General features: G+C 44.7%; 1 protein-coding gene across 1 annotated transcript; it reads left to right on the top strand.

Moving 5' to 3' along the window:
- The first annotated feature begins 3958 nt into the window (after positions 1-3958).
- On the top strand, positions 3959-6627 carry MFAP3 (microfibril associated protein 3). Its single transcript, XM_064724748.1, has 2 exons — positions 3959-4378; positions 5740-6627. The coding sequence occupies exons 1-2, from the start codon at positions 4099-4101 to the stop codon at positions 6483-6485; spliced, it is 1026 nt and encodes a 341-aa protein (XP_064580818.1). The 5' UTR covers positions 3959-4098; the 3' UTR covers positions 6486-6627.
- The last annotated feature ends 9485 nt before the right edge of the window (positions 6628-16112 follow it).

Raw genomic sequence — 16112 nt, 5'->3', positions numbered from 1 at the left:
CGCGTGATGTCACCCCACCGTGTCCCAGTGCCCTCGGCTGCAGTGCGGTCATGGTCATGTCGCATGTCCTGTGTCCCACTGCCACCACCAGCTGGCACCAGGGCTTTTCCACTAGTGAACTGGGGCTGTGAGGACAGGGTGATGTTAAGTGGAACGTTGTGGCTGGTCGTTTTTAGCTGACAGGACAAAAAACCTGTTTTGGTGCACAGTTGATGGTGTGTCCTGGTGAGTTATGTGTGACAGACTGCCAAGGGATAAGCACAGCAAAACACCGTGTCCTGTCAGGCAACCAGGGGATGTACACGGGAAAACAACAAATCCCATCAGGCAGCAGTGGGGCTGGCCCTGGGATGCTGTGGATTTGCCCCTTAGGATGGTTTTTGGGCTGTGGGTGCTGCCATTCCCCTGCAGAGCTTTGGCTGGTGCAGAGGGTGAACCCTCCCTGCAGCCTCTCCCATGCTGGAACACCCGGAATGGCTCTTGTCAGCACCGTGCTGGATGTGTTCATAAACTTCCCAAGAGTTCCTGTCTGCAGGGCTCTGCCAAATGCATCTCCCTCTCTGACAGAGGGTCAGAGGGGGCTTGCAAATGGTATTTCTGCAAGACATCAGCAGCCTGTGCTCTGTCAGGTGTGTCTCGGTTTATTGCCTCACGTTACTCCAGGTATGAAGTGATGTTATAAGCAGTGGATGTAAAACCATATAACTTGCAACCTCTTGGGCCCCAGTTTTGCAGTGCCATATAAATGTGTGTAATTTTAAGTACTATCAGTGCTTCCACTGACCTCAGTGGGACTACTTAGAGTGCTCTAAGTTAGACACAAATACACTTCTTCAGGGTAGGAGCCAAGGATGACTCATACAAGCACATGCATCACAGATTTTTATCTTTCCACTGCTATTTGTTGTTACAACTTATGGTTTAATAAAGGTTAAATGTGTTGAGTTCAGCTTCAGGTTCAGTTGTAAAATAGCCAGTTTCTATTCTGGCACATTTCATCTTGATTGAGCTTAACACTTTGTTGAAGAATTGTGATGTTGGCACTGATCACGCTTTATCCTTTTTGGGTCCTTTAACAGCTGTTTTGCATAAGTGCAGTGGATGAAGAATACGGATTTTGTAAATCATTTTATTGTTCCCAGCACTCGGCAATGAGAGATCATTGTCTGCTTAGCAATAATGGCTTTTCCAAAAGACAAACAATTTCTAATAAATCAGACCTCGAAGAATTTAATAGTAAAATTAAATGACCCATCACCAATGGTTTATGCATTATGCAGGCTCAGTGCAAGGATAGTGGAGAGCATATGCAATTACTGAAGATAATTATTCTTATGAGGGAAAATGTTGCTGAGTATTTCTTGTGTTAAATAAATGAGTGAGATTCCTAATGTCATTTAGGAACAGACGTCAGAGACGCTTGGAAACCTTAACAATTCAAATTTAATAATTTAAAATTACAATTGCACAGGCAAAGTACAAGAGGATTATTCTCTGGGATTATTCTCTAATAAATCTAAAGTATCAGTTGGGTTGTTATTGTTTTAGAAGACTGGAAGTTATAATGTGCCTGTGATTCCAGGGTGAAGATGAAGATTTGTGTTTGCTGCAGATTTCTGATCTGTTTTAATTGCATCAGGTGCTGTGAAGTCAAATCTGATGCATGCAAAAGTGCATTTTTAGCTGAAGGCAGCTGGGGCATAGGGTGATGTCTGGGACCACAGCACCTCGCTTGCCACCACAAGCTGTGACAGACCTTTAAAGCAACCCAAATATCAGTGGTCCACAGACCACCACCAGTCCACAGCCTGTCTGTGTGAGGTTGCCAAAGCAAGCAGGTCAGTGTCAACAGCCTTTTGCAGGCTCTGAAAATACCAGAGGTCTAAAAATGGAAGGTAAAACCACTCCCTCAAACAGAAGAATAGTTGCTGATCAGCAGCAGCCTTAGTTGTTTTTTTTTTATTCAGACCTGTGCTGTTGCTGTGGATGGGATGCTCTTCTTCAGAGGCAGCAGGACTCAGAAATGCTTTCCCTAAAGTGTAGCTGGTGAAAAACAGGAATGAAAGAGGCCTTGGTAGTGGTTTTAACTGTTTAGCTGTGGGAAAGTGGCTCCTCCAGCACAATGGTATAATTGAGTTCTCTGCACTAGTCTCATCTTAAATGAAAGGACAAGAGGCATGATAGAAAACAGAGTGGGGCCAATGATTAAAAAAAAAAAAGAGAAGGCAGATGAAGGGATTGCTGTTTACAGAGAAATAAGTAGGGAGCCTGTTTTCCAGTTTCTCCTGCAGGATTCAGTGGGTGAGTTGGTTAGTCAAGCTTGAAGGAGAGTTGGACACAGCTGTCTTCTTTGCCTTCTTTGTTAAACTGGTTTTGGCAATAGCCACAACAGAAATGGAAATGGGTCAGATAACACATTTCTCATCAGATGTCAAGTCTGGAATCTGGTTTGACCTTTGACAAATTAACTTTCACTGAAAAAAATTCCCAGTCTGGATAGCATCAGCAGAATTCCTCCTTTTGAATATGCTTAGTTTGTCTCTGATGAAAGACAATTACTAAAAATCACCTGGTTTTATGCATGTTACATTATTTTTCAGAAGTGCTTTAGATAGTGTTAACTGGTAATTCTAGAAGGATGAAAAGTGTCTGCATTATTTATTAAGTCAATGGGTCCCTTTGTGTTGTGATATTTATGAAATTCCCTTCCACTAACATCTGTTATTTGTAGAAGATAATCAATTTGAAGTCACACAGTCAATGATATGAAGTGAGATATTTTTTAGTATAATATTTGAGTTTGTGGCTTCTGTACTTTGTAAATGTTTTTTTAAGGCTCTGGATCTGTCTAGATGGAATCATAACTTCAGGGAACACATATTGCATTAGAAATTTTCTTGAATTGAGCTTCCAGGAAAATTGATAACAGATTGTCTCTTATCAGTGTCATCTCATTTTGTTACAAGTTGGTTTTATTCTGGCTTGTGTACAAAAGACAGAAAATTTGTTGTATCCTAATGTCTTAAAATATCTTTTGTGCACATTAATTTGAAGAGTATCTGTCCCTAGACAAAACAATTTCTTTCACATATTTATGAAATATGGGTGGACAAGACAATGAAGAATATATGACTGCTGAGATGAAGCAGCATAAACTAAAAGATTTTCAACAGGAGCTCATTGTAAAACAAACAAGAATAACAGGGAGCAGACTTGGAAAATGCAGCAGCAACAAGAGATATTGCAAAAAAGGAAGTATGTGTAGACATCAGTGTCCTGCTGTTCAGAAAGAGACTTCCTCTTCTGGCTGTAGATACAACCAAGAGACTTTTCCCAAGTAATTAAACTATATTATATAATATTTAGACATCTAATATCAATTGTGCCCCTAAAATCAAGTAAGTAGATGTAAATGCTAAAAATCAGGTGTGCATGTGTGCACTTTGGTTTTTCTTTGGGTAGTAAATGAAAGACTGGCTTTAGAAAACCAGGGCTTAAAAGCACTTTGATATTGGTGGAGAGGCAGGCAGAAATTACATCCTCTTTCTTGCTTTTCTTCCTCTATTAAGAAAGCACTTTTTCTCTGGTAACAAATGCAGAATCCACTTTTAAAGATAATTGTGCATTTTGAGTAGTCTGAACAATTTGTTCTTTTTCTAAAACCTTTTTACCCTTAACGATTATTGTTCCAGAGATTATTTATTTGGTTGGGAAGATGAACATCTAGTGGGCTGGAGGTTGTGCTAATGCCTTCTTACCCTCATTTTATCACTGTGTTCTGAGCAAAGCTCTGATTTGAAACCTCTCAGCTGACAGTTTATATTATGATATTTGAAATCTGTTAATTGGAAATTAAATTTGAATGCATGGTAACCTTGTGGTCATTAATAAACATGTTGCTTTTTTTTTTTCTCCAGTTTTACTTCCAGTTTCCACTTCAAATATTGATGGTCTTGAAAGTGCACTTGGATCCCAGACATTTTCCATCACAGAACAAATCAAGAGCTCCTCTCCTATCTCAGAGCAATACAGACAGCTTAATATCATATGACCTCATTTCTTCAAATTAAATGAAAGAAGAATTTTCACTAGCTTTCCATGAAGCTCAGCTATTGCCTGTTAATTTTGACTGTTAGTGCTGGTCTTTCAGCTGGATTCACAGTGGAAAATGTAGCTTTTAACAGGACAGTTGCTTTTAGGCCTTTCAATGCATCACTTCATGCAGTGTCTCAAGCTTTAATAAGTTCTCCAGCACACCATGATATCATAGCCAAAGAGGGGAGCAGTGTTTTAATTGAATGTAAACTGAACATCAGCCAGTATGAACATATCCTTTGGTATAACTCCAGAGGACACCTGCTTGAACAGAAAGATGAAGGTGAGTTTTCCTGCTGTTTTCTATCCATCATTATTCCCCTTTTAAACAGTATTGGAAAACCCTGGGACTTTATTGTAATTTTCTCTTCCTATCCTCCTGTTTTTACAATTGGAAGATAAGAAGAGAGCAAAACAAAGTCCTTTGCCCTCTGAAATGTTGCATGGGAATTACACCTGAGTACTTCTGTCCATCCTGCTTTGGTGTCCCCCAGAATGATGTTGTTCAGGAGTCATCCCAGTGTTCCATACAGAAGAAATGAGTCTTCATCTTACCCAATACTAACTGATGAGTTTATTTATTATTGCTCTGGTTGAAATGATATTTTTCCAAATGAATGAATTAAACACAGTTCTCCACAACTTGCAACCTTTTGAGCTGGCAGTTGGTGCTTTGATTTTGTTACAGGATATGTTTTAAAACATACTTAGTACATTTATTTTTTGGTTTATGCACCAGTGAGACTGTGGAAAGTAACACAGTATGTAGTGGCCAACGATGGAATTCATGCTATTTAACCCTTTTGAACTGAAGGGGAATATATTTTCCTAGCTATTGGCTCTTAGAGTTCTATCCCTGCAGTTTTTAATTTTAGAAAATGTTTTAGAGATACATGTGTTGTTCTCTATTAGTATTAATGAAGGTCATCGAACTAATTGATAGGATCTTGTTGGAGGCCATCTTTGTGCCTTAAGTATTCAGTAACCTTTTTGTAGTTATAATGCCATCTGGAGATTAGTTCAAAGTAGAGTAATTAGAAGAATAAGTTATGAAAACAGTTCAAAGCAGAGTAATTAGAAGGAATGAGTTATGAAAACAGTTTTCCCCCTAAGTTATAAATGCACAGCAAATGCTGTATAGAGCTTCTTGTATTGATTTCTCTTTTACTTGGGTTTTGCATGTCAGCACTGCATGCTCAGCAGAATACTGTCTCAAGAAAATTCTGGGTTCTTTTGCCAACAGAGCCATTTACAGACTGATCTTTTTCATGGGTCGCTGGACTTTTGACTCTGAATGTATGGAAAATTAGACTTTATAGAGGACAGTCTTTTAACACAGGGTGAGAAGCCCTAGTTAAGAATTAGGATTCCTATCAGAAAGAACCAGAAGCAGACTGGAAAGTGCAGATGAGAGAAGGAAGTAAAAGTAGTGTAGCAAGCATGCAGAATAATTTACCATTAAGCAGTATGATGAGTAAGTGGGTTATGGCTTTCTGTGTCCCAGGCATGAAAAGGACATTTCAGTCCTTGGTGTACTGTTACTATGCTCCAAGCGGGCTGCTCACTGCCAGGCTTTGCCTCCTGGTGATGTTTACCCTGGGATTTTTGTTTCACGAGCTCTGTTTGTTTCTTGCCCCTGTGCAGACGACCGGTGGAGGATTGCTGATAATTCCCTCAACATCACAAAGGTCAGCTTTGCCGACCGGGGCCGGTACACGTGTGCAGGCGTGAATCAGAACGAGACCTTGTACTACACAGTCACCCTGAGGGTTATCTTCACCTCAGGGGACATGAGCATCTACTACATGATCGTGTGCCTCGTTGCCTTTGCCATCACCCTCATTCTGAACATCACCCGCCTGTGCATGATGAGCAGCCACCTCCGCAAGACAGAGAAGGCCATCAACGAGTTCTTCCGCACGGAAGGGGCCGAGAAGCTGCAGAAAGCTTTCGAGATAGCCAAGCGCATCCCCATCATCACCTCCGCCAAAACGCTCGAGCTGGCCAAAGTCACTCAGTTCAAGACCATGGAGTTCGCTCGCTACATCGAAGAGCTCGCCAGGAGCATTCCCCTCCCTCCTCTGATCCTTAACTGCAGGGCCTTCATGGAGGAGATCTTCGAGGCCGTGCGGGTGGAGGACCCCGACGAGGTGGGCAGGGAGGAGAAGCAGCCCGGGGGCTGCGGGGCGCCGGCCGCGCTCTTCCCCGGCAGCGCCCCCGTCAAGCGCAGCCACTCCCCGGCCGCAGACTCGGACGACGGCTCCCTGAGCGAGCAGGGCCAGGAGATCGCCGTGCAGGTGTCCATCCACCCCCAGAGCCAGGGCCACAGCATCGACACCGTGTCCCACGGCAGCTGCCACTCTGTGCCTGCTGAGGAGGGCGCCTGCTGAGCCACAGCTCGGGCTCTGTGAGAAAAGGGTCTGCAAACAAGCTGCCTCATCCCAGGTGCACAAGAGTTTTCCAAGTTGCGAGGTGCCAGAAGTAGTTTGAAGTGTGTATTTTCTGTCTGTGTTGATTAAACAATTCCAGTCTGCTAGAAAAGGCTGTTTGGAATATTGTGTGAGGGCTTTTCTTTCTAGAGGAGGCTTGCTATATTTAAAATAGTTACAAAACAGGAATTCTTTGTCCTTGGCTCCTTGGTAGCTTTTGATACTTCAGATCCGTGTGAGAAGGGACCAAGCTGAGCAGTACAACTTGCAATAAGAACTTTTCCTTTGTGAGCTCCTTCTTTATTCACCAAGTTGAGCTGAAATTCCTTTGAGTCAGTGGTGTTGTCCTGATGAATTGAGTTCTGTGCTCTTTTTGAGTTGCCTCTTGGTGTGTGTAGCCCATCAGAACCACGGTGAGCTTGAACAAATCTGTTTCGTGTCACATGCTTGTGTTGCTATCAAAATGTACTGTACTTAGAAAAGAATAGTGCCAGGATCTGCTGCTGGATTAAATGAATTGTTGTAGTTTCAAAGCAGCTTAAAGAACAACCAGGAGGTCTCAAGTTTTCTGTACATCTGCAGGAAATTTGTGGGTATTTTAAAAGCTTGTTGCTTAAACTTGGTGCTGATTGCCAAAGCGCCTTACCCTGGTCCTGTCCCACAGAATGGTGCAGTGACAGCACTTCTGGCACTGCCTGGCTTTCCATTATGCTGATTTCACTCTCACTGTAGAAAATCCAAAGTTTTATATTGTATTTGATGTTGTGGTGAGAAAAGGATGACAGTAATCACATCGTGGCAAAACAGAAATGAATTCATCATCTACAGACAGGTGTCTGAGGCTCATCTTCCTGAACAGCATTGTCATACAGCAGGTGAAAAGCAGTGACACTGAGTGGCTCTGCTCTGGCTGCTGCTGTCAGCAGGCAGTGGCAGAGGAGTGGGGCTGGCTGAGCTCTTTGCCAGCCCCTGTTGGCAGCAGGGGAGTGACTCACTGGTGGAGCCCAGCCTGGGCGCTGCAGAGGTGCCAGAAGGGAGCTGCAGCTGCTGACATATGTGCACAAATCCTTCACCAAGGATCTCCCACCTGGCTTCCTCAGCTGTAGAGATCCAGCCTCCAGGAATCAGAGTGCAGACAAGAATCTACTTTCTTCTTCCACTCTTTGGTGCTGTTTTTTTTTTTTTTCTCCTTAACATTTGTATCACTTAAATAGCATTTTATATCCTGTTGAGATTTAGTAGATGTAAAGCTTGTAAGCACTCCACATATTAATTTCTTACAACTACTGGAAGCATATTGCCATATAATTTTAACAGCTTGGCAACAGGAGTGCCATTTAATTTCACACAACTCTTTTTTCTTTCCTTATTATTACAGAAATGTCAGTTGAACAAGTGATTCTGGAGGGCTGCTCAGGATTCTTAAGAGGATTTGACATTACATTTACATGAGTAGAGGTGGAAAACAAGCAGGCACAGTGGTAATGGCAGGGTGGGGCTGTCTGTGGTAATGCATGCTCAGGAAGAAGGGGCTGCATGAATTACAGTAACCGTATCAGAGACAGGGAAATGACAGCATCTCTTACCATTTTAAACTACCTTCTGGGGAAATTCCTGCAGTCAGCCACCAGGTAAATCACCCTAGTTGCCTTTGGCCTGTCAGGTAAGAGTAGTGTTAGTCAGGAAGGAAATTGCTAGCCTTTATTACAGTAACATTCCCACCAGCTTGGTGCCATTTCCAAAACTGTAGCAAACTTTGTCTGTTTCAGGGGAATAAACCTGAGAGCTGCCTCAACAGTGACTTCTTTTTTTGCTTCCATAGTTTGATGGCACTTTATGTCCAGGTGAAAATTTTGTATAGTTTTGTGTAACCTGTTTGGCTTCTTTTTTGAGGTTATCAGTGTTAAAAGATACTCTGTGGATAAATATCTATTTCTCTTGGAAGAAGGAAGCTGCTGGCTTCACTTCTGTGCTGCAATGCGTTCTGCAGGTTTGTTGCACATGTGTGATGGGAGATTTGAGAGTTTGCAACCCACTGGTTGAAAGAGGTGAAGGCTACAAAAGAAAATTATTTTCTTTAATCTCCTTTGTGCCACAGGCCATCAGAATGTACCTGCACCTGCCTTATTTCCCTATAAACAGCTCTCCTTGCTTCTCTGGAGCTGTTGCAGAATGTGCAACATACGGATGTGTTACCCCTAAATAAAACCACAGTGAGAGATGCCACTGCAAAATCTAAACAATTGAATTGCTTCCCAAGAAGCAGTTGTGATTGACAGATGTCACATCAGAAGTGGCAGCAGAGTGACACTGGAGGTGTGTCAGATGAGTGACAGGAAAGCTGTTTCAAGACTGATTTGATCTCTTTTTTGATTTTTATACTTTATTTACACAGCTCCAAGTTCTTGCCAAGCACATTTAGTGCTGGTGTCTTCATACATCCTCTTGCTGGTTGAAAGAGTGACCATGCATAAAGATCCTCAGAAATGCAGTTGCAATGTCAATTGCTGCATAGCAAAGCTGAGGGTTTTCCTGAATTACTGCAGTATTTTGTTCCTTACATGAATTTCATTCCTGGGAAGGAGGTTGTTTTGTAAGGATTTCAGTATATCAGGAGCACCTTCTGAATGGAGGAACTGATCCTACTCCCACTGAATTCAATTAGAGAGGATTTGGAGCTCTGTGCATTTTACAGGATTTTTATGTATCTGAAAGCAAGGACGAAGGTGATGTTAAATGGTAAAATTTGACACCAGTTTCCAAACAACTTGTGAACTATTCTTGTTACCCTGAGAGTAGATGTGTGCACTTAATGTCTTTGATGAATCTAATTGAACATTAACATGGAAAGTATTTCTCTCTTAACTTTTTGTAGGATGAGGAGAATCTACAGTGGTTTCCTTGCTTTAAACTAAAGTCTCTGACAATCAGAAGGCTATTCTATCTGTGACTTATTTTAAAAAATATAAAATCTACTTGTTATCCAAGAGTACCCAAAACTAACTTTGTATTACCTGGATTGTAATGTAACTGTTTAATGTAACCACATAGGATTTCATACTTTCATAAAATGAATTGGTAGATTTGCAAAATAAATTGAAAAGAAAAACCTTGTTCTGCTGGAATTTTCTGTTTTACAAGTGAGGAGTGCCTGTCTCTCTGAGGTTATGTAGCAGCTGCATTGAGCTCAGCAGAATGTTGTTAATCAGCCTGACAGAGGTTATTGGGATATTCACTCATCTGAAGGACCATTCCTGCTATAACATCTTTGGATCTTTTATTTTTTTTTTTGTCTCACAGTCTTCAACAGCATCTAATAATTGTTCCCAGCTGCATATACAAACAGGTACAGGCCTGAAATGGTTTCAGGAAGGCCCTCAAACCTTTACTTCTTTGTGTGTGTGACGTTCAGCCATGAATCTGTTTTATTTGTTCACCTTTTTCACATGCTGGTACTATTCTATGTTGTAAGCACCTTTCTTTTTGTAATCCCTCACCCCGAACACCAAAAATCCACCTTGCTGAGAAGGCCTCTGTAGTGCCTTCCTTGGGGTGTGCAAGTGTGAGTGAGGGCAGAATTCACCCAGATTGCTTTTAAAGAAGAGTCTCTGTTGCCAGTCTCTGCACAGGGCAGATAATGGCATTACAGCTGAATATTGGGGGATTTTCCCATGAGAATCAGCTGCCTAAAGGAAGAATTATTGGACCCATACTCCTCAGGCTAAGTCAATACCCAGTCAGCATCTGCTTTCTATCTCCTTGTTGTGAGAGATGCATTAATGATAACAGTTCAGTTTTTTAAAGCTCCTGTAACCTGATCCCTCATGATCCTATCCACAGTGAACAAATTCATCTGCATCCATTTAGAGCACTTTTCCATCTGGTAACAATAGATCATTGAAAAGGGAGCTGCATTAAGGATGATTGTACTTTAATTTTAGGTGCACACCTTAAAAAATACATTTTTTTCTTAATGTTACAGCACTTCTGTGAGTGAAGTCTCCAGCTGGAGACACCACAGTGTCATTCAGCTCAGGCAAGTTACAGCTTTATCGACTTCCCTTCAGCCAGGTCATTTCACACCAGCTGAGTCTCTTTCCTCTCCTCTTTTTTTAATTGGATAGCAGCTCATTCAGATGTCTCCAAACACTGCCAGCTTTTTTGCATGTGGAAGTGAGAGTTACACCATCATTCAAAAAAAAAAAAATCATTCTGCTAGATGCTGAAATATCAAAAAAGCCCTAAAAGCTGGGAAGTTGTTCTTTATTCCTGGTAAAGCAGTACCTCTTCTTTGGTCATGCCTGGCTGCCAATGAGCACAGTAATGCTGAGCAATTAGGCCTTTCATTTGCGTTAGGCTAATTAATTGTTTGCACAGTGCCCTGAATATGGAATCATTTTCCTTTTGGAAAGAATAAAAGGATTAGAATGGCTTTATCCCAAGTTGCTCTGAACGTCTTTTATTTATTTAATGGGAGAAAAATGCTCTGTTGCCCCAAACTCAAACCACCCACTCGAGCGTTACGGCTGCTCGGGGACGTCTCCGGCAGTGGGGATGTGAGCACATGCACATCTGTCCATCCAGATGGGACCTGGGGGTCCTGCTGCACGGCAATGAGTGTGCAGAGGCTGGAGCCACGTCTGTGTGCTGCAGGGGTGGGATGGCAGCGCTGCCAGGGGCTGCAGAGGGATGAGCATCCCTGCATTCGGCTGCCTGCAGCAGCGCGGTCACTGCGAGCTGTGGTGGCACTGGGAGGGCAGAGCTCTGTCACTGGGCACTCTGAACAGGTTTGTACTGAGGGAGCCCAAGCAAAGGGAAGCTGGGCTAGGATTTCATGGAGGGGGGACCCAGTGGACACAATATTGCAGGGGCTATTGCCATCTCTTCTGTGCGTTTGTCCTCTTCAGTGCCTCTTTGTGCTACCGTGTTATTAAGGATATATTTCATGTTAAATGGTTCTACAAACGTGCAAAAAGGCATTTCAGTGGAAAGTGAAGGAAATACTCAGCTCTAAGTGCCAGGCAGAGGCTGCCATCCCACAAACATCCCCTGAAGGGGTTGGAGATAACTGGCTGCAGTTCCTCCTGCCTTCCTATAAGGAGAGCTCCCTGCTCTCTATAAGACTGTTATGGGCCATCTGCAAGAGCTGAAAGTGAAAATTCTGTCCCGCCCTACTTTCTGTTCCTCTAAAGATCAGGGCACTGAGAACAGCCCTGGGTCTGCAGGGAGCATGAGAGGCCACCTAGGCTGTGTTCTCAGCCACAGATGTCCATCCTGGCTGTAAAACAGCTGCTGGCAGAGACGTCGCATCTCCCAGGCAATCTGTTCTCCTGCTAAACCCTCCAGACTACTGGAAAGGTTTCCCTAATATCTGCCACAAAGCATCTCTTAATGCATCACCCATCTCATCCTTTCCATGCCCACTGCTGCTACATCTGCAGCCCAAATCAGGGCCGCCCCAAACAGGCAGGACAGGAACTGGAGGGCAACACAAATCATGCTTGGCTCCATGTGCCTGCCTTGCCTGGAGAGATCCTTCTGTGTTTGGCCTAAGCTGGCAGAATTTAACTGAAGTCAAACTCCTTTTGTTTATGTAATGCCTGGATATCTGAGTGATGCTTTCTGGGCTTTGGACATTCTTGCTGTCTGTGCTGGGTGATGGAAATGTCCCTGACATCAGAGCTGCTCATATCAAAGGAGTAGCTCTGTTATTCTGGGTGCAGCAGTCTCATGATAGCTTTGCATTTGTACATGGTAGGGGAATGGAAATCAGCCACTGCAAAACACATGAGCCTGTCCCACCATTATCTCAAGAGATTTTCAGCATTTCACTCACTTTCTCTCCTGGGTGTCTTTACTTTAGTGCATGAAAGTATTCAGAAGTATCTTGCCTGGTCAATGGGAGAATCCTAAGTTTTCTTCCCTTAATTTTTCTTTTCTCTTGGGAGTTTTTCTCAAGCTTAACTCTCCTAAATAATGACTAGGGAGGGAGACAGTGGACCAGAACAGACATGAAAAAGTTTGGACAACTGTCCTAAATCAGAGGACAGGTTTGCTTTGGAAATCCTATATGCATCACACTCTGTTACAGAAAGTTGGCCTTAACAGCAAATCTCTTGCAGCAGGGTGTCACTTCACTTCCACAGATTACTTGAAATGCTTTATTAATTCGATGACCTTGTGGGCTCTCAGAAAAAGCCATTTCTCAGTGTTTTGGTGAAAGAGAACTTCCCTGAGCTAAAGGGACTGTTTTGTTGCTCAGATTTATTGCTTGGCTGACTTAATTCACCATTCAAACACGATGATTTTTAGCTGCTGGGCAGTGGGCCTTGCAATGTTGAAACTAATTAACTGCTAGAACTCTTCTGAGCAAGGCTGTTTTCTTACTGGGTTTTGGGGCTTTTTTATTTAATCCACAGAAATAAAGCAAACACCATCCTTGGAGCACGGGATTGCATGGATGGGGTGTCAGCACAGGCACAGCCCCGTGCTGGATGAGGCTGTGTCACAAAGGAAGAAAGGCTGCCAGCTGTCCCTGCTGCCAGCTGTCCCCATGGCTGGTGTGACAGCACACAAAGGTGAGAGGAGAAAAGAGACAACATCTGAAGACAGAAGACAGGAGGGATGCCATAGCTGTGACAAAGGGAGAACTCAGAGAGCAGCAAGAGAGGTCTGCCCAGCTCTGGATCCACAGCCTGGATCAAAAACCTGAGCTGTGGGTCTGGCTGGCTGGCCAAGGTCAGTGGCTCTGCAGCTGGGACTCCTCACAGCTCTCTCCCCTTCCTCATCTCCACCACTGCTGTTGCACACTGTATTTCTGAAAGAGCCTTGAACCTCGTAGCTCAGATAGATCTAAAGAGCTGCAGTTCCTGCCAGCAGGAGCTCATCAAAGCCTTGAGAGAGAGGACAAGGAAGGGAAGAATGCACCTGGCTGCAGGAATTCACCAGTTGTTATCCCATCAGGGACTTCTGCTCATCAAAATACTTTCTGGGAAAAGTTTATAACCCTGCAATATTTCCTGGTGATGTCTAAAGATGGCATGAAAAAGTCTAGAAGCTCAAGCAGAGACAAATTCAGTGTCTGTGTGTTCCTTCCTACCATGTTTTTGCAAAGCACTTCTGCCCTGCTCCTTGCTGTGAGTCCACAGTGCAAGTGGAATATAAATGGTCTCTGCTCACTGCAAGCAGGGAATCCCTCACTGGCTCCAGGGGGCTCCCCATCTGTCTTTGTTCCTGACAGTTTGATCACCTTTATCATCATTTTTAAATGCAGACCTGCAAATACCATTAGTGCTCATAGAGAATGGCAGCTCTCTTGACATCCTCAACCAGAGTGACCTTCCTCCAGTGGCAGCAGGGAGCTCAGGCCAGCTCCTCTTCCTCCTCTGAGTTTGGGCTGGCAGTGTGAGCCCCAGCTGCCAATTCACCTCTGTCTCATTGTCTTCTTCCCTGCATCTCAGCTCCAACGTTTCCAGGATTTCCATCCTTGGAGCAGCACCCCTGGGTGTGTGATCAAGGCAATTTTATGTCACTTTGATCAGTGATCCAGGGCCAGGATCTGGGCTGGCAGTGGCAGGAAGGGCAGCACCGTGCTGGGGACCAGGGAAATGTGGATAACAAAGGGGATGGGATGGGATGGGATGGGATGGGATGGGATGGGATGGGATGGGATGGGATGGGATGGGATGGGATGGGATGGGATGCAGTGGGATGCACTGGGATGCTGTGTGTCCCCCTCCGTGCCGTTGTTGGGTGATGGGCACAGGGCAGGGCCGGGCAGGAGCTGCTCGCCTGGAGCCCCGCGAAGCCCCGCTAGAGGCAGCTCTTGGTTTGCTGTGAGCACGGAGCAGCACCGAGCGCTGTGCCCGAGCCATGGGGCTGCTCCTGCCGGCCCTTCCTCCGCCGGGGAGCTGCAGCCGGGGCCAGAGCGCACCGGGATCCTGCAGCACCCTGTTCTCCACATACAGAGGGTTAAACACCCTCCCAGCCGCTGTTCTGCACATTCACTGTGTTAAACACCCTCCCAGCCGCTGCTCTCCACATACAGCGGCTTAAAGCCCCGGTGGGCAAAGGAATCCCCGTGGGATTAGCCTGGACCCAAAGGAGAAGGGGTTGCAGGGACATGGGGGGCTCAGGAGGCTGAAGTGGGCACCTGTGAGCAGAGATATACGAAATACAAGGTTGGAATTTGAGGTGTGTGCCCCCCTCCTGCCCGCACCGAGAGCAATCCCCACCCTGGCATCCTGCAGCCGGCAAGGAACGGATTTGATTTGTCCTTTTTCCCTCTGTAGATTAACGGATACAGCTCTGACTGAAGTATTTAGTGATCATAGAGACTTAATTGCAAAACATTTCCTGGCCATGGCCGGGGTGCCCGCCTTGGCTCGCTGGGTGTTCCCTGGCACAGCACAGCCTGGCATGGCACAGGGAGGGACAGCCACAGCCCGGACAGACAGACAATACCTGCAGTGGTGCCCCTGCTTGCTCCGTGCCCTGTGGGGCTCTGGAGAGGCCGGATCTGCTCTCCCACCCTCCCCTTGGCGCAGGCAGCACTGGCAGTGAGTCCCTGGGGCCACCCACCCCTCTCTGAGCCCACTGAGTTCATCCTGGGTGAATTCCAGCCTTGCTCTTCTCATTTCAGAGCTGTAGGAGACGCGGCTTATGGTCACCTTAAAGGAATAAACGACGCATAAAAATATTTGATCAATTAAGCCAAATGATTTGGCAGGCGACGGCTCCCGCTGTACCCATCCTCCTCACAATTGTCTCATTATCCAGCCCTAAATCAAGCTGTCACAGCTTTTTTTTGGCTTGGAGGGGAGAGGGAGGGAAAGAAGCTGCTTTCCAGTGCTCACCTCCAGGAGAGAAAGGCTGAGCAGGGAGCGGGTCACTGAGTCACGAAGAGAGCCCTACCCGGGGCTGGAGCAGGGGATGCTGCTCCTTGATAATGAGATTGAGGGGCTGGGGGAGTGAGGCAGAGTGGAAATTTTCCAGAGTAGAAATCCATTTTGATTTAGGTGAAATGTACATTTTTGAGTTGAGTCTGTGGTTAGAAAATATAGCTATGTAGCCTGACTGCAAAAGCCTGGGCTCAGAGAAACTGCTTCAGTGAAAGACAGAGATGAAGGGGGGGAGACATAAGGTCTCCTGTGAGAGCAGGTCAACCTGACCTAGGAATTCTTTCTGATAAAGAAGAACTAGATGCAAATGCCACGTGAAATTCATAAAAATGAATCTGTATGAACCTATTGTGAAATTGCATGCACATGTGTTTGAGAGGGGGATAAAAAGGGACCTGAAGTTCCCAGAGGTACGCATGTCATTTTAGGGGAAGGATTCCCACATGCGTCCAGTGCTGTAATAAACATACTGGCTTTACAAGTCTTTCCCCAAGTCTGCTAAAATAATTAATGTAAACCAATTAATATTCTTTTATTAATAAATTAATTAAAGACTCATTGATTCACTCTGCTGGGACAGTGAAACAGCTGCACACTCATCTGTTCATGCAAGCACAGCCAGGCAGACAGAGCATCCCTTCATGCTGCCTGCCCTGCATAGAGACAGCCCAAAACCAGACCTTTCCAC

This window comes from Zonotrichia leucophrys, chromosome 13 (genome assembly GCF_028769735.1).
Source record: "Zonotrichia leucophrys gambelii isolate GWCS_2022_RI chromosome 13, RI_Zleu_2.0, whole genome shotgun sequence".
In the NCBI taxonomy this organism is placed as follows: Eukaryota; Metazoa; Chordata; class Aves; order Passeriformes; family Passerellidae; genus Zonotrichia; species Zonotrichia leucophrys.
This window is presented reverse-complemented; position numbering and strand designations above follow the sequence as displayed.

Excerpts from the sequence above, each read along its gene's own strand:
- MFAP3 (XM_064724748.1), top strand. The coding sequence starts at position 4,099 with ATGAAGCTCAGCTATTGCCTGTTAATTTTGACTGTTAGTGCTGGTCTT. Across the intron at positions 4,379-5,739 it reads GCTTGAACAGAAAGATGAAG|ACGACCGGTGGAGGATTGCT; the intron begins GTGAGTTTTCCT and ends GCCCCTGTGCAG.